General features: G+C 64.0%; 1 protein-coding gene across 1 annotated transcript; it reads right to left on the bottom strand.

Annotated features, from left to right (window-relative positions):
• Positions 1 to 2931: 2931 nt before the first annotated feature.
• LOC115640099 (properdin-like) lies at positions 2932 to 10722 on the bottom strand. Its single transcript, XM_030542967.1, has 11 exons — positions 10615 to 10722; positions 10368 to 10512; positions 8815 to 8978; positions 7613 to 7783; positions 5450 to 5647; positions 5106 to 5279; positions 4505 to 4699; positions 4222 to 4333; positions 3801 to 3961; positions 3520 to 3612; positions 2932 to 3122 (listed from the first exon to the last, which is right to left on the bottom strand). Exons 1-10 carry the CDS (start codon positions 10676 to 10678, stop codon positions 3521 to 3523), a joined length of 1476 nt encoding a protein of 491 aa, XP_030398827.1. The 5' UTR covers positions 10679 to 10722; the 3' UTR covers positions 2932 to 3122; position 3520.
• Positions 10723 to 17717: the final 6995 nt, after the last annotated feature.

Genomic DNA, 17717 nt, shown 5'->3' with positions numbered 1-17717 from the left:
TCCTGTAGGGAAAGCTCCCCATAGGATGCTTCTATAGGGAAAGGCTCTCTACAGGGGCATCTCTCAGGGCGAGTCTCGTCTATGCGTGAAGGTCTTTCCAAACGGGAGATTTCTGCCTGTAGGGGCCTTCTTCTATAAGGGCTCTTTCGCTCGGGCTGTGGTGTCTAGGGAGGATCGCTGTGGGGAAAGGAAGTGTCTATAGAAGGGGTGTCTATAGGGGATCTCTGGAGGGGAACGGGGTGTCTAGAGGGGAAGGGATGCCTGTGGGGCAGGGGGGATCTATAGGGGAAGGGGGTCTATAGGGGAAGGGGGGCTACAAGGGAGGGGGGCTATAGGGGGTGTCTCTCTCTCCCCCAGACTGCTCCCTTCTATAGAGGCTCCTAGAGGGGATCTATAGGGCCTGCACCCCGGGCTCTCTCTGGGGCAGACCCGGCGGCTCCCGAATCCCGGAGTCATATGAGCGCAGCAGCAGCTGGACCAGCCCAGATGCCCGGATCCCCCCCCGCACGTCTCCGGGAATTGGTCTCGCCCGGCCCCACCTCCCCACCCCCTCCCGCCGCGATGGTTGCTCCCGGTCACTTTGCCGAGCCCGGGGCGGGTCGCACCATCTGCGGGCGGCGGGAGGAGAAGGTGGTGACGTTATCCCCCCCTCTGCGGCGCACGGTGGTGCGGTCCGGTCCCCTGTCGGGAGAGGAGGGGGGATGCGGGGAGGAGCTGTCCGCGGTGCTGAGCTGGGGGGCGGGAGGGGACGGGGCTGGAGGGTGAGATGGGGGGAGAGGGGAGGTGGGGGGAAGGGGAGGGGGATGGAGAGGGGTGAAGATGGGGATAGAGGAGAGGTGGGGAGGAGGAGATGGGGATAGAGGAGGGAAGTGGGGAGGGAAGAGGGAGGGAGGGGTAGATGGGGTGGGGAGGATAGGCGCAGGAGGAGAGGAGGGAGGTAGGAAGGGGAGGGGAGAGGAATGGAGGGGAGCTGGGAAGGGGCTGGAGAGGGAGGAGATTGGGAGAGGGGGGAGGTGGGGAGGGAGATGGGGAGGGGAGATGGGAGAGAGGGGGTAAGTGGGGAGGGAAGGGGGAGGGAGGAGTAGATGGGGTGGGGAGGATAGGCGCAGGAGGAGAGGAGGGAGGTAGGAAGGGGAGGGGAGAGGAATGGAGGGGAGCTGGGAAGGGGCTGGAGAGGGAGGAGATTGGGAGAGGGGGGAGGTGGGGAGGGAGATGGGGAGGGGAGATGGGAGAGAGGGGGTAAGTGGGGAGGGAAGGGGGAGGGAGGAGTAGATGGGGTGGGGAAGGGTAGGCGCAGGAGGAGAGGAGGGAGGTAGGAAGGGGAGGGGAGAAGAATGGAGGGGAGGTGGGAAGGAGCTGGAGGGGGAGGAGACTGGGCGAGAGGGGGTAAGTGGGGAGGAAAGGGAGAGAAAGGGGGAGGGAGTGGTAGATGGGTGGGGAGGGGTAGGCATGGGAGGAGAAGGGGGAGGTGGAGAGGGAAGGGAGGGGGATGGAGGGGGAGGTGAGATGGAGAGGGGCTGGAGGGGGAGGAGATGGGGAGAGAGGGGGTAAGTGGGGAGGGAGGGGTAGGTGCGGGAGAAGGGGGAGGTGGGGAGGGAAGGGCGCAGAGGGGGAGGGGCTGGGGGATACTCATGTGACCCCCAGGAACCCCGTGGTGGGGCTGCGTCCCTATGGCGCAGCCATGCCACGCTGGGCGCTGCCTGGGCACTGAATCACCAGAGGGGCCAGGCACGGGCTCTGCCCCAGTAGCTGCTGGGTAAGGTGACAGTGGGACGGGCATGGGGCAGCGACATTCAGGAGCATGCGGCTCCCCAGCCGCCCAGGGTAGGGGGGGGTGTCTCAGCGCTCGCCCGGCCAAGAACAGTTTGATACCATTGGACCCAGCCCAGCAGGGAGCTAGACAAGGACCCACCCACCAGCTGGGTGCTGCACCAGCTTGTAAACAAGCCTTGGGTGCCCCCCATCAGTGGGGCAGCCCCTCTCCAGGTGTCCCACTCTTCCTTTAGGGCAGACCCCACCACTGAGATGGAACCCTTCCCCCCCCAGCACTGCCCAGACTCCGAGCCTTGGACCCTGGAAAGGATTAGCCGAGCAGGATTTCGGACTGAGTAGAAGGGAAACTGAGGCACACGTTAAAAACCACCCCCCTCAGAAATGCCTACGCCATCGCTCCTTTCCACAGCATGAAAGAGCCAAGACGACCTTGACACAGTTGGAGGGGAGACGGACAGGGAGGATTTAAATTCACCAGCTGCCCTGGTGGTAGCAGGAGCCAGGTGGGCTGGCACCGTGGAAGAGGAGATGGGGCAGAAGATGGTGCACATGTGGCCGGTGCCAGTGAAAAGCAGCTCCCAGCGCTGGCCAGGCACCGGCCAGACTGGCCAGCGAAGAGGGAATCCCTGGTCAGCCAGGACAGGGCCGGCTAGGAAGGCCAGGCTCGAGGTGGCCGGATGTAGCTTTCTGAGCCTGCGGCCTGGTGTGGCCAGTCCTGGGACGGGCTCTTTGAATCCATCGCCAGCTTTGCCCAGTCAAGGGCTGGGTGAGTTTCTCCAGAGCTGCGACACTGTGTGCTACGGAGGGAGGTGACCAGAGGAGAGGCTGGTGAGAAGGGGGGCCGGATGTGCAGGGGGCGCTGGAGGTCGAAGGAGGGGGGTGTTCGTGTGGAGGGCGCAGCCAGGTGGGAGAGGCATGGGCTCCTAATTACAGCTCTCCAGTGCCTCCCCCATGTAGATGCCCCTCCACCAGCAAGGCATAGAACCAAGGAGTCCTGGCTCCCAGCCCTCCCCCCCCTGCTCTAACCACTAGCCCCCACTCCCTTCCTGGAGCCAGGGAGAGAACCCAGGAATCCTGGCTCCCAGCCCCACCCGCTGTAACCGCTAGCCCCCATTCTCTCTCTCTCTCACACACACACACACACACAGAGCCTGGCAGGGCCCATTCTCTCTCTTTATTGTGATGGATTCCCACGCCCCGTAGCAAAGGGGATTTCTGGTGGTCGGGGTCATAACTGCAGGGAGCTGCTCTGCCGTTTCCATAGGGAGCCCCTGGAAGGAGGGAAGAGCTGCTGTCGTGGGGATGGGGCTTTCAGGGAAGCACCTTTGCCTGGCTCCTGCCAGATCAACCTGCGAAGAACAGGCAGTGAAAGGGTTAAACCAGAGACGACACCCCCACCCCGGCCCCTTCCCGCCAGCCAGCCAGCTCCCAGCCGGACCAGAGCCGGCACCCCCTAGAGGGGACAGGCCCCAGGCCCCGCCCCCACTGGAGCCAGCCAATCCCTGTCCTGGGGCTGATGGGACCGGCGCCCCATAGAGGGGACAGGCCCCACACCCCATTCCCCACCCCCTGAGCCAGCCAGTCCCTGCCCTGGGGCTGATGGGATCCAGTGCCCCCTAGAGGGGACAGGCCCAGGCCCCATTCCCCACCCCCTGAGCCAGCCAGTCCCTGCCCTGGGGTCAATGGGAGCCGGTGCCCCCTAGAGGGGACAGGCCCGGGCCCCATTCCCTAGTATTTCTCACACACCTCAAACATCATCAGGAACCTCCACGAACTCTAAGCCTGCGGTGGGCCTGAGGTCTGGGCTGGCCAGGCGGGCTAACGATAACAGGGGCTGATCTGGGGGGCAGAGAACAGGTTCATGACTGCAAAACCTCAGCAAGACCCCCAGCCCCACAGGGATCCTTCCAGAGAGACCCAGTGCTTATCCCATGCCCCTCCCAGAGCAGGGGAGAGAACTCAGGAGTCCTGGCTCCCAGCACCCCCACACACACACTCTGACCCACTCGATATCCCCCCCAGCTCACCATATTCCTCCTCCTCCTCCGGGCAGGGTGGCACATTGAGACACGGCTCCTTCTCCTCCACCTCCAGGGAGTTCCCGTTGATGGGCTTGCACTGGGGCCAGGGTTTGCCCCAGAAGCTGACGTTCACCGGCCCGGTGGCCGCCACTCCCTGGGTCACCATCCTGTGGGGGAGGGGAGGGATCAGCAGCGAGCTGAGCCCCCTGACATCCCCTCCCACAGGCCTCTGGATCAGACTCATGGGCCCCCACAGCTTGGTATCCTTCTCCTCCCACCAGATCAGACCTGTGGACTCCCCCCAACACCTTGTAATCCTCTGGATCAGACCCATGGGGCCTCCCAAGCCTGGTATCCCCACTCCTGGATCAGACCTACAGGCCCTGATATGTCCCCCCGACCCCCACCCCCAGCTGGTCACACTCACGAAAATTTGGGGTACGTGGGTTGGCAAACACGCTTCCGAGACTTCACGGGATTCTTCCCGCAGGGCGGGACGCAGAGACCCCAGGAACTCCAGTCTGACCACTGACCCTCCACTGGGGAGCCAGTACAGACAGCAGTCAGGTCAAGAGCCCATCTGGCCTGGTATCCTGCCTCCCTTCCCCCCAAGTCAGAACCAGGGGCCCCTGCAGCCTGGTACCCCACCCAGATCAGACCCCCGGCCCCCTCCAGCCCGGTATCCCACCTGCCCCACCTCGGACACTCACGTTTGCACCGATACATGTTGTAGCAGCTGCGGATATGGATATAACTGCCCACACAGCGCTTCCCATCGGGGCTGCGCCCCTTGCACTCCCGCGTCCGCCTCTGCTGCCCCACGATCTCCCGGCAGCTGATGCTCCCGGTGTAACCCGGCCGGGAGCAAGTGGACCACTCCCCCCACTCTGACCACTGCCCGTCCACTGTGGGGGAGAGACGGGGAGACACCCAGAGACAGCAGAGTATGACTGTGAGTCCCCCCACCCACCCATCCATCCATCCGTCCACCCACCCACCCACTGACCCATTCATTCATTCACCCATTCCTACTTCCATCCATCCCAATACACACCCCTCCATTCACGTAGCCATCATTTTACTGCACTTTCATCCCTCCATCCATCCATCTTTTCCATTTCTCCCTCCATCTCTCTGTGCATCTCACCTCTTTTCTACCCCTTCATCCTCTTCCTGATCCATCCATTCTTCTTGTCCTCTATACCTCCATTCCTCCACCCCTTGTCCCACCCCTCCATCTGCCCTCCCCTCCAGGGACAGAGGGTGTCCTCTCCCCCCTCCGGTCCTCTTTGTCTGCCCCTGCCCCCTTACCAGGGCAGGGTATTTTGGTGTTGCAGAAATGTGACCGGGTATTGAGGCCAAGACAGTCCTTCCCTCCGTGCCGTGGCGCTGGGTTGTTACAAAGACGCTTCTGCGTTACCCGGCCCAGGCCACAGGTCACCGCGCAGGGGCTGGATGTCTCCCAGTTGCTCCAGGCACCGTCCACTGGGCAGGGCGCAGAGTCAGAGAGAAAGAAACACAGGTCAGCATGGGAAACCTAGCCCGAGGGTTGGGAGAATGGGAAACACGCCCCCCGGGGGGCGCCGGCTCCCATCTGGCCCCAGGGCAGGCAACTGGCTGGCCTGGGGAGAGTGGGGCGGGAGGGTCTCTCTCACCTGGGCAGAAGGGCAGCCCGGGGCAAGACTGGTCCTCACTGGTGGATCCAGAGCAGGGGCGTCCGGGAGGGATGGAGGAAGGCGGGGGGTTGTTGCAAACGCGCCAGCGACGCTGCTGGGGCTTCTGCTCCGCTCCCTCCGGAGAGCATGTGGCAGAACAAGGACCCCATTGCCCCCAACTGCCCCAGTTACCATGAGCTACAGAGAGGGAGAGATCAGGTGTCAGTGTTGGGAGGGGCCATCCCTTCCCACCCATCCCCCCCCCAAGCACCCCCCACCCATCCATCTCTGCTCCCCCATCCACCCAACCGTTCATCCATCCCTGTCCACCCATCCCCCTCATCCCCCCACCCCCATCCAATTTACCATCCATCCGCCACCCGCATCCATCCACCGGACCACCCCTACCCGGCCATCCACTCAGCCACTCCCCACCCAGCTATAGGTCTATTCTGACCAAGGCCACGAAGCCTGAATTCCCAACAGCCTTGGCAATGTGTAGTTAGTGGATGAGGAAACAGCAGGCGGGTGGCAAACGCGTGACCAGGGATTGGCTCCTAAGGAGCCGATCCCAGAGTGCGTGAGCGGATGTAGTACAGAGAGCGCGGGCGGCGTCTGTGTGAGGCTGAACCCCATCTACGGATACCTGCCCCGCGTGTACCAACCGGTGAACGTGTTTGTACTTTGGGTGCGTGGTTCACCCTGGACCCACCCCTGCACCTCTGAGCCTCAGTAGCTCAGTGTCGGGCCCCTGGGTGCCAGGAGAGAAATCACCGTGATGAGCCTGGCGTCGAGCTGAGTCTTGGGAACTGAGCGGATAAGGTCAGTTCCCATCATCATCCACCCAGCCAGCCCTGTTCGCTCATCCAGGTGTCCATCCACTCTTAGACCCATCCAACCATCTACCCATCCATCCCTGCCCCCACAATTCCCCCCCCATCCAGCTGTCTATCCACCCACCCTTTCCCTAACCTATCCCTCCACCCAACTACCCATCCATCCCTACCCCCATTCTCCCATCCCCCCACCTGTCTGTCCAGCCAGCCACCCAACCAGCCATCCCCCCTCCCCACCGCAACCTACCCCTTAATCCTTCTGTCCAAGCACGCAACAATCCATCCTCCCCATACCCACCCACCCATGTGTGCACCCGCCCAAACCCATCCACCTATCCACTAATCCTTCCACCCAACAACCCATTCCCGTCCATCCATCCTGTCCCCCACCTATCCCCCTACCCACCCAACCAGATACTCCATGATGAATATAGTATAAAAACATTTATGGAATAGAATTAGATCATAGACATGTCGGGCTGGAAGGGACCTCGGGAGGTCACCAAATCCAGCCCCCTGTGCAGAGGCAGGACCAAGTCACCCTAAACAATCCCCGACACGTTTGTACAACTTCTCCTTAAAACCTTCCAATGACGGGGTCCCACAGCCCCCATTGGGAGCCAATTCTGGAACTGAGCGACCCTGAGATTTAGAAAGTTTCTCCCAATATCTAACCTCCATCCCCCTGGCTGCAGATTCAGCCGTTCTTGTCCTGCCCTCAGCGGACACGGAGAACAATTGACCAGTGTCCTCCTTAGAACAGCCCGTGATGTAGCTAAAGGCTGTTCTCAGGTCCCCACTCAATCTCCTTCTCTCCAGACCAAACGTGCCCCATTTCTTTTACCTGTCCCTCCTAGGTCAGGTTTTCTAACCCTTCAGTCCTTTTGGTTGCTCTGCTCTGGACTCTCTCCAATTTGTTCACAACTTTCCTAAGGGGTGAGGCACCCAGAGCCGGGCACAGTCGTCCCACCGGGACCCCACCAGTGCTGACCCGGGTGGGACCATGACTTCCAGTGTCTCGCATACGACTCCCATTAACACATCCAGAATGAGATTAGCCTTTCCCACAGCCGTGGCCCGTTGTCGGCTCCTATTCCAGTCGGGATCCGCTCGAACCCCCAGATCCTTTTCAGCCGTGCGGCCGCCTAGTCCCCACTTTGTAGCTACACGTTTGATTTTTTTCTCGCGTTGTACTCTGCACTTCTCCTTCTCAGATGTGGCCTGGCTGATTTCAGAGCAACTCATCCCCTAGCCGGCTTGTGAGGCTGTCGGGTGGGACGGTGTCAGAAAAGAACCACACACCCCCACACACACCCCCGTCACTCACTGGGGCAGATCTGGTTGGTGTCACAGGGCTGGGTGTCCGTGCCGGGGCCAGGGCAGGAGCCCCCGCAGATCGGCGTCGGTTCAGTGCAGCTACGGATGCGCTTCCTCACCCCCTTGGCACAAGTCACAGAGCAGGAGCTCCAGGGGCCCCAGGCCGACCAGCCCCCCATCACTGCAGCGGGTTGGGGGGAGAGGGTCAGTGGCAGATTGGGGGTAGGGACCTGAGGCTGCCCCCTTCCCATTCCAGAGACCCCCTCCCCACCTGAGACTACCCACCCACCCGCCCTTCCCATGAGATCCCCTCCCCTTACACACCCCTCCCCAGAGACCCTGCCTGCCCCCCACCCACCCCTCAGAGCCCAGCTACGATAGGGGGTGACCAACTGCTCCCCCTCCCCTGTGATCCCTCGTCCCAGGCCCCCATCACTGCCATGGGCCTCTCTGCAGCTGGAGCAGCTGGGAACAGGAAGTTTCCATTCCCAGCTGTGGTTGGGGGAGGTCGGGGGGGCTGGGAGGAACCAGCCCCCATAGGAGGGAAGTGAAAGTGCTGAATCTGCCAGCGAGAGGGAGAAGCCTGGGGAACTCCCAGCTACTCCAGCCCCAGCCTCGCCCAGCAGGGGGCGCTGTGGGGGTGCAGGGCTGGGTGATGTGGGGTGCTGTCTGCATGGGGTGGAGGTCTCCAGCAGGGGACGCTGTGGGGCACAGGGAGCACTGGCCCTAGGGGGCGCTGTGGGGTGGGGCTGGGTGATGTGGGGTGCTGTCTGCATGGGGTGGAGGTCTCCAGCAGGGGCGCTGTGCGGCACAGGGGGCCCTGGCCGTGGGGGGCGCTGTGGGGCACAGGGGGCCCTGGCCCTAGGGGGCGCTGTGGGGTGGGGCTGGGTGATGTGGGGTGCTGTCTGCATGGGGTGGAGGTCTCCAGCAGGGGCGCTGTGCGGCACAGGGGGCCCTGGCCGTGGGGGGCGCTGTGGGGCACGGGGCCCTGGCCCTAGGGGGCGCTGTGGGGTGGGGCTGGATGATGTGGGGTGCTGTCTGCCTGGGGTGGAGGTCTCCAGCAGGGGCGCTGTGGGGCACAGGGGGCTCTGGCCGTGAGGGGCGCTGTGGGGCACAGGGGGCCCTGGCCATGGGGGGCGCTGTGGGGCACAGGGGGCCCTGGCCGTGGGGGGCGATGTGGGATGCTGGCGGAGCGGGGCTGGGGGGACTCACCGGGGCAGCAATCCTTCAGGCTGCAGGCTTGAATCTCCCACCTCTTGCGGGAGCCGTCCGAGCACTGGCCCTGCCCCAGGCAGCTCTGGCTGCGTCTCTGCACCCCCTCACTGCAGGACACGGAGCAGGGGCCCCAGGCCGTCCAGTCGCTCCACTCGGCCTGGCTGCGGGGAGGGCAGAGGGCTCAGGGGGGGCTGGAGCGAGACGTGGACAGGCTGGGGTTAGGGGCGAGGGCAGGGCTGGCAGGGCGCCCCGGCATGGGGCCGGTACCAGTAGCTGGGGTTCAGGCAGCAATGGGGTGTTCTGGGGGGGGCACTCACCGGCAGGACTGGCAGGGCACCCCAGCGTGGGGCAGGTACCCGTAGCTGGGATTCAGGCAGCAGTGGGGGGTTCGGGGGGGCACTCACCGGCAGGGCTGGCAGGGCACCCCGGCGCGGGGCCGGTACCCGTAGCTGGGGTTCAGGCAGAGGTGGGGGGCTCTGGGGGGGGCACTCACCGGCAGGGCTGGCAGGGCGCTCTGGCGCAGGGCCGGTACCCGTAGCTGGGGTTCAGGCAGCAGTGGGGGCCTCTGGGGGGGCACTCAATGGCAGGACTGGCAGGGCACCCCGGCGCGGGGCCGGTACCTATAGCTGGGGTTCAGGCAGCAGTGGGGGGTTCTGGGGGGGGCACTCACCGGCAGGGCTGGCAGGGCGCCCCGGCGTGGGGCCGGTACCCGTAGCTGGGGTTCAGGCAGCAGTGGGGGGTTCGGGGGGGGCACTCACCGGCAGGGCTGGAAGGGTGCCCCGGCGCGGGGCCGGTACCCGTAGCTGGGGTTCAGGCAGCAGTGGGGAGCTCTGGGGGGGCACTCACCGGCAGGGCTGGCAGGCCGCCCCGGCGCGGGGCCGGTACCCATAGCTGGGGTTCAGGCAGCAGTGGGGGACTCTGGGGGGGGCGCTCACCGGCAAGGCTGGCAGGGCGCCCCGGCGCAGGGCCGGTACCCGTAGCTGGGGTTCAGGCAGCAGTGGGAGGCTCTGGGGGGGCACTCACCGGCAGGGCTGGCAGGGCGCCCCGGCACGGGGCCGGTACCCGTAGCTGGGGTTCAGGCAGCAGTGGGGGGCTCTGGGGGGGCACTCACCGGCAGGGCTGGCAGGGCGCCCCGGCACGGGGCCGGTACCCGTAGTTGGGGTTCAGGCAGCAGTGGGGGGCTCTGGGGGGGGCACTCACCGGCAGGGCTGGCAGGGCGCCCCGGCACGGGGCCGGTACCCGTAGTTGGGGTTCAGGCAGCAGTGGGGGGCTCTGGGGGGCACTCACCGGCAGGGCTGGCAGGGCACCCCGGCGCGGGGCCGGTACCCGTAGTTGGGGTTCAGGCAGCAGTGGGGGGTCTGGGGGGGCACTCACCGGCAGGGCTGGCAGGGCACCCCGGCACGGGGCCGGTACCCGTAGCTGGGGTTCAGGCAGCAGTGGGGGGCTCTGGGGGGGCACTCACCGGCAGGGCTGGCAGGGCGCCCCGGCGCGGGGCCGGTACCCGTAGCTGGGGTTCAGGCAGCAGTGGGGGGCTCTGGGGGGGCACTCACCGGCAGGGCTGGCAGGGCACCCCGGCGCGGGGCCGGTACCCGTAGTTGGGGTTCAGGCAGCAGTCAGCCTGGGGCACGTCCTCACCCAGCAGCTCCCGGCACCTGCCGGCCCCGAATTGCTCGTAGCAAAGCCCTTCCTGGCCGTCTGCGGGGGGGGGAGAAGGGGGTGAGCGCAGCCGCAGGGTCAGACAGACGGGGGGGGGACCCCACTCGGCTCAGACACACAACCCCCCCCCCAGCCCGGTACCTGCAGGTGGGGCCAGAGCCCAGCACAGGGCCAGCAGGAGGCTGGGGGTCACGGCCCCCTCCATGGGGCTGGGACGGACGGACGGACACGGACGGCGGCTGCACAGAAGCTCACCAGGGAGGGACTGAGCCGTGGGGGTGGGGCGGGGGGAGGAAATTCCCATCAGCCACTCCCCCCCCCGCCCCCCAGGACTTCCCCCTGGGATTTGCTCTGCCAGGGGGCGGGTTTTGGGGGGGCCCTGAGCCGTCTCCTTCCAGCTCCCTGGGGGGCAGTGCGGGGAGGGGAAACCCCCGTTCACTGCCCCCACCCCACGGCCGAGGGCCCCCCCCACGCCTAGCCGGGACCTTGGACTTGTGCTCCCTGGCTCTGGCCTCGGCGAGGGGCCGGTCAGCCCTGGGCTCGCAGCGGGGAAGTGGGGGGGGGGTGTCCTATGCCCCCAGCTGCCTCCCCACGGGGAGGTGTCGGAGATCACCAGCAACGGCGGGGGCCTGTCACCCCCCCACCTTGTAACTTGGGGGGGATTTCATTCTGCCCCACTGTGGTTCTGAGCACACAGAAAGTCCCCCCATCTGCCTCCCCCCCCACCATACAGGGCCCCCCCATCTGCCTTCCCCTGCTGTGCAGGGCCCCCCCGCCTTTCCCCCACCATACAGGGCCCCCCCATCTGCCTTACCTCCACCTTACAGGGACCCCCCCATCTGCCTTCCCCTGCTGTGCACGCCCCCCCCGCCTTCCCCCACCATACACGGCCCCTCATCTGCCTTCCCCCACCTTACAGGGACCCCCCCATCTGCCTTCCCCCACTTTGCAGGGCCCCCCTGCCTTTCCCCCACCATACAGGGCCCCCCATCTGCCTTCTCCCCACCGTACAGGGACCCCCCCATCTGCCTTACCCAACTTTGCAGGGCCCCCCCCCTTTCCCCCCGCCATGCAGGGCCCCCCATCTGCTTTTCCCCTGCCATGCAGACCCCCCACCTTTTCCCCACCATCCAAGGCCTCCCTCGCCTCCCCCCCACTGTACAGGGCCCCCCCATCTGCCTTCCCCCTGCCGTACAGGGCCCCCCATCTTCCCCCCCAATATTTATAACTGCTGGGTTCTCGGGTTTCCCCCCTCCAGTCCAACACCCTCCCAAGGAGCAAACCCCCCCCGCCCACCATTATCAGCTCACTGTGGCCTCCACCCTCCGAGCCGCTGGGACTGGCCCCAGGGCCGAACCAAACAGCCGGCGCACGAACTAGACAACCCACGGGGACCCGGATGAGAGTGGGCAGGGAACCACCATGGACGATAACGTCCCAGAGCCCCAACCTGCAGCCTCGCTCAGCGTCCCCCCAGCTCAGTGCCCAGGGCTCAGAGCGGAGGCCCCCTCCGTGCCCCTTAGCGAGAGGGGGCCTGTCCTGTCACGGGCCTGGCGCAGCCCAGCCCCCCAGCTCACCCGGCACTGGCAGGGGCCCAGCCCTAGGCTCGGCGGTGCCGGGTGCTACATTCAACAATCAGCCCTACCTGGTGCCATGGGGAGAGGCCACAGCTGCCCCACACATAGGGGCCACAAGCTCCGAGCCGCCCGTGTGCCTGTGAGAGACCAGCCGCAGCGTGTGGACACCCAGCACCAGCATCCGCCAGCCCCTGTTCTCCCCTTAGGGTGTCTGGACCCTGATTGCCATGGGGGGAGCCCAGGACTGGGCTAGCAAGGGCTGCAGGTCAGGAGTGAGGGGCACTGGCTGAGCTGGGGGGAGCCCAGGGCTGGGCTAGCAGGGGCTGTGGGTCGGGAATGAGGGGCACAGGCAGAGCTGGGGGGGGGAGCCCAGGGCTGGGCTAGGAGGGGCTGCAGGTCAGGAGTGAGGGGCACAGGCAGAGCTGGGGGGGGGGAGCCCAGGGCTGGGCTAGGAGGGGCTGTGGGTCAGGAATGAGGGGCACCAGCTGGCTGGGGGGAGCCCAGGGCTGGGATAGCAAGGGCTGCAGGTCAGGAGTGAGGGGCACTGGCTGAGCTGGGGGGATCCCAGGGCTGGGCTGGCAGGGGGCTGCGGGTCGAGAGTGAGGGGCACCGGCAGGGCAGGGGGGGAGCCCAGGGCTGGGCTAGCAAGGGCTGCAGGTCAGGAGTGAGGGGCACTGGCTGAGCTGGGGGGAGCCCAGGGCTGGGCTAGCAGGGGCTGCATCCTGGACTTTCGCCTGGAAACCTGCTGGCCGGGGGCACGGCGGGGACAGGATGCCACGTGAGCGGGGAACGAGGAAGGACCCGGCTTCCAGGGAAACCAAACCCCTTGAGTCAGCAGCTGAATGGAGCCAGGCGGCTGAGCAAACAAGCAAGTGGGCGAAGGGCCAGCCCAAGAGACAGGAGCTTAATCCGGCTCCACCAGTCCTGCTTATGGCCAACCACTTCCCCGCCTCGGGCACCATCCAGGGGAGCGCGGACATCGCCTGGACCCTGCACCCTCGGGTGACCAGACAGCAAGTGTGAAAAATCGGGACAGGGGTGGGGGGGAATAGGAGCCTATATAAGGGAAAGAACCAAAAATCGGCACCATCCCTATAAAATCAGGACGTCTGGTCACCCTGCGGCACTCGGACGGCGCCGGGCGACCCCCAGGGTGCGTGGGGTTGGAAGAAGAGGCCCTTGTTTTCCCCTCGTGTGCAGGCCTGGGCTAGCTCGCCCTGGATGCGACTAGGCCCCTCGAGATAGGGGACCCCTGCACCAGCCGACGGGGGCGATGCCCCAGAAAAGTCACCACAATGGAGCGAGGTGGCGGCAGCCGCCAAGGCGGCGGCGGGGACATGACTGGTGGAACATAGGCACCACGGAGACGTGATTGGTGGAACCTATGTGCCACGGAGATGTGATTGGTGGAACGTAGGCACCACGGGGACGTGATTGGTGGAACCTATGTGCCACGGAGATGTGATTGGTGGAACGTAGGCACCACGGGGACGTGATTGGTGGAACATAGGCGCCACGGAGATGTGATTGGTGGAACCTATGTGCCACGGAGATGTGATTGGTGGAACGTAGGTGCCAAGGGGACATGATTGGTGGAACCTAGGAACCACGGAGATGTGATTGGTGGAACGTAGGCACCACGGGGACGTGATTGGTGGAACATAGGCGCCACGGAGATGTGATTGGTGGAACCTAGGCACCATGGCGATTGATTGATGGAACGTAGGCGCCACGGGGACGTGATTGGTGGAACATAGGCGCCATGGAGATGTGATTGGTGGAACGTAGATACCATGGGGACGTGATTGGTGGAACATAGGCGCCATGGAGATGTGATTGGTGGAACCTAGGCGCCATGGGGACGTGATTGGTGGAACGTAGATACCATGGGGACGTGATTGGTGGAACCTAGGTGCTGGGGTGACATGATTGGTGGAACGTAGGCACCACGGGGACGTGATTGGTGGAACATAGGCACTGTTGTGACATGATTGGTGGAACATAGGTGCCACAGAGACGTGATTGGTGCAACGTAGGCATCCCAATTGTTATAAGAAGCACCTGGGATCTTTTTAAAGGGGAGAAGGCAACACACCATGGTTCTTGAGGGTACAATTTAAGCATGAAAATCAGCATATGCTTCCATTCACACACACACACACACCCTCACAGCCACACACCCACGCACACACATACACACACGCACCTCACACACATACACACACGCACCTCACACACACGCCTCACAGCCACATACACCCATGTGCGTGCACACACACAGAGCCACACACACACACACCCTCACAGCCACACATAGCCACACCCCTATGCCCACGCACACACACACACCCTCACACCCCCATGCACACACACACCCCTCACAGCCCCACACACACACTTCAAAGGGACACAAGCAACTTCCACCCAAGCTCTGATTTCAGCTCCTGCTTCCAAAACGCCCAGCGAGCTGAGAACGAAAACCCAGCCCATGATGGATCCCTTTGGATTCGAATTAAGTCGCATGTTTGGTTCGCATTTCTTTTACCCCTTCGCCGATACGCACTGCACACAGCCTGGAGAAAATGCACCTTCCTGCCACAGTTTAACTTCTCAGAGACTCAGAGAATCTCAGGGTTGGAAGGGACCTCAGGAGGTATCTACTCTCACCCCCGGCTCAAAGCAGGACCAACCCCAACTAAATCCTCCCAGCTAGGGCTTTGTCAGGCCGGGCCTTAAACACCTCTAAGGATGGAGATTCCCCCACCTCCCTAGGGAACCCATTCCAGTGCGTCACCACCCTCCTAGAGAAACAGTGTTTCCTAATATCCAGCCTAGACCTCCCCCACTGCCACATGAGACCATTGCTCCTTGTTCTGTCATCTGGTACCACTGAGAACAGCCAAGCTCCAGCCTCTTTGGAAACCCCCTTTCAGGGGGTTGAAAGCAGCCATCAAATCCCCCCTCACTCTTCTCTTCTGCAGACTAAACAGGCCCAGTTCCCTCAGTGTCTCCTCAGTCATGTGCTCCAGCCCCCTGATCATTTCGTTGCCCTCCGCTGGACTCTCCAATTTTTCCACATCCTCCTTGTAGTGTAGGGCCCAAAACTGGACACAGTATCCAGCTGAGGCCTCACCAATGTCCAATAGAGGGGAATGATCACGTCCCTCAATCTGCTGGCAATGCCCCTACTTCTACAGCCCAAAATGTTGTTAGCCTTCTTGGCAACGAGGGCAACCTGCTGACTCATATCCAGCTTCTTGTCCACTGTAACCCCAGGTCCTTTTCTGCAGAACTGCTGCCTGGCTGCTCGGTCCCTGGGCTGTAGCCGTGCATTATATTAGTTTGAAACATTATAGTAGCCAGATCCATTTTGACATCCGGGGCAACTGTTTCTTCTGTGCTCACAGATTTCTCATGGCCCCACCTCCAGCTCAGGGTTTCTAACACTGTTTTTCTGTGTGTGCCTCACCCCTGCTGCTGCTCCAGAGGGACAGTGTCTTTCCTTTTAATTTCTTTTTCTTTTACGACAGCTCTTATCAGCTATTTTGTTACTGAAAAAAGGGGAGGGAGATCCAGAATCTCTCCCCATTCTCGTGGGTTCCACTGCCCTGCTGCAGCCACCACTTGGGTCTTTAAAAAGACATTGACTGTAATAAAGCATTGAGATACCCTAAGGGTTAAATGCTAAATCCCAAGCATTACCTGGGTCTGGCAGTTTTGCAACTTAGAATGAAAGACCCCAGTGGATTTTTAGTGGGATTACTTCAAACCAAAACAAAACCAATTTATCTTAAACCTACAAACCGGAGTTTGATAAACCGGGTGTGCTGGTTTAGGTCCATAAAACAGGGAGAGGGAAACTTTTTGGCCCAAGGGCCTCACGAAATTGGGGCTTGGGGTGTGGGAGGGGGGTGAGGGTCCAGCTGGGGGTGTGGGCTCTAGGGTGGGGCTGGGGATGAGGGGTTGGGGGTGCAGGAGGGGGCTCTGGGCTGGCACTGAGGGGTTGGAGGGCAGGAGGCGGATCAGGGCTGAGGCAGGGGGTTGGGGCTTTGGGAGGGGGGCTGCGGGTCCAGCTGGGGGTGTGGGCTCTAGGGTGGGGCTGGGGATGAGGGGTTGGGGGTGCAGGAGGGGGCTCTGGGCTGGCACTGAGGGGTTCGAGGGCAGGAGAGGGATCAGGGCTGAGGCAGGAGGTTGGGGCATGGGCAGGGAGTGAGGGGCCCAGCTAGGGATGCAGGCTCTGGGGTGGGGCTGGGGATGAGGGTTTGGGGGTGCAGGAGGGGGCTCTGGGCCAGCACTGAGGGGTTGGAGGGCGGGAGGGGGATCAGGGCTGAGGCAGGGGGTTGGGGTGTGGGAGGGGGGTGAGGGTCCAGCTGGGGGTGTGGGCTCTAGGGATGAGGGGTTGGAGGGTGGGAGGGGGATCAGGGCTGAGGCAGGGGGTTGGGGCACAGGAGTGGGGTGAGGGTCCAGCTAGGGGTGTGGGCTCTGGGGATGAGGGGTTGGGGCTGCAGGAGGGGGCTCTGGGCTGGCACTGAGGGGTTGGAGGGCAGGAGGCGGATCAGGGCTGAGGCAGGGGGTTGGGGCACGGGAAGGGGTCGGGGTGCAGGCTCCAGGCTGTTCTGTTCCAGTAGGGACCCCTTATGCTCTTCAGCAAATCTGACTCCGCTGTCCGTGGCCTAAGGCGTTAAAGCAGAGTCTCTCGCTGCCGGGATTCTCTGCAGACAGAGCTCACATCTACGTCCCTCCGGGATCGCAGGGAGTTTGTGTCTGTGGCCCGCCAGCTGCTCTGGGCCCGATCCGGCTTTCCTCGAACCGCCCCTTCCCACGGGCCCAGGCTTCACTCCGTAACCATTTAGCAAGGGGGGGGGCTCCTCAACTAGCCCCCACCGCTCCTGGACTTTCCCCTCTGGGGGGCCAGGCAGCAGCAGACCCCGGGCCCGAGCCTGGTCTGTCTGCAGGCGCATGGGGACCGTCCCACACGCGGCCACGCGAGGGCGCCCCTGACCACAAAACACACACGGGCCACAAACCCTCTGCCTAAAAACCGAGGGGTAGCTCAGATGGGAAGGAGTGAGGGGCACCGGGGTGCGGGCAGGAGCCCAGGGCTGGGCTAGCAGGGGCTGCGGGTCGGGAGTGAGGGAAACCGGCTGGGCTGGGGATACCCCAGGGCTGGGCTAGGAGGGGCTGCGGGTCGGGAGCGAGGGGCACCGCAGAGCTGGGGGCAGCCCAGGGCTGGACTAGCAGGGGGCTGCAGGTCGGGAGCGAGGGGCACCGCAGAGCTGGGGGGAGCCCAGGGCTGGACTAGCAGGGGGCTGCAGGTCGGGAGTGAGGGGCACCGCAGAGCTGGGGGGAGCCCAGGGCTGGACTAGCAGGGGGCTGCAGGTCGGGAGTGAGGGGCACCGCAGAGCTGGGGGGAGCCCAGGGCTGGACTAGCAGGGGGCTGCAGGTCGGGAGTGAGGGGCACCGCAGAGCTGGGGGGAGCCCAGGGCCGGACTAGCAGGGTGCTGCAGGTCCCACCCCGCCTCCATCGGGTCCCCTGAGCTGTGAGGTTTCCAGCCACTCCCCGATGATCCCTGGGGGGCAGGTTCCCAGAATAGGGCGGCGTCTCCCCCTCTCTCAGGGAGATAATCCCTGGAATTCATCTGGCAGCATCACCCCGTGACTCCTACA

The sequence above is a fragment of the Gopherus evgoodei genome, unplaced genomic scaffold, assembly GCF_007399415.2.
Source record: "Gopherus evgoodei ecotype Sinaloan lineage unplaced genomic scaffold, rGopEvg1_v1.p scaffold_202_arrow_ctg1, whole genome shotgun sequence".
NCBI lineage: Eukaryota > Metazoa > Chordata > Testudines > Testudinidae > Gopherus > Gopherus evgoodei.
Note: the sequence above shows the minus strand (reverse complement) of the source record. Positions and strands in the feature narration are given on the sequence as shown.

What these genes read in the sequence shown, in the direction of transcription:
- LOC115640099 (XM_030542967.1), bottom strand. Translation starts at nt 10,678, where the DNA reads ATGGAGGGGGCCGTGACCCCCAGCCTCCTGCTGGCCCTGTGCTGGGCT. An exon ending in CAACATGTATCGGTGCAAAC is followed by an intron (nt 4,334 to 4,504) that starts GTGAGTGTCCGA and finishes CTGGCTCCCCAG; the next exon opens with TGGAGGGTCAGTGGTCAGAC. An exon ending in CCCACGTACCCCAAATTTTC is followed by an intron (nt 3,962 to 4,221) that starts GTGAGTGTGACC and finishes CCTCCCCCACAG; the next exon opens with GATGGTGACCCAGGGAGTGG.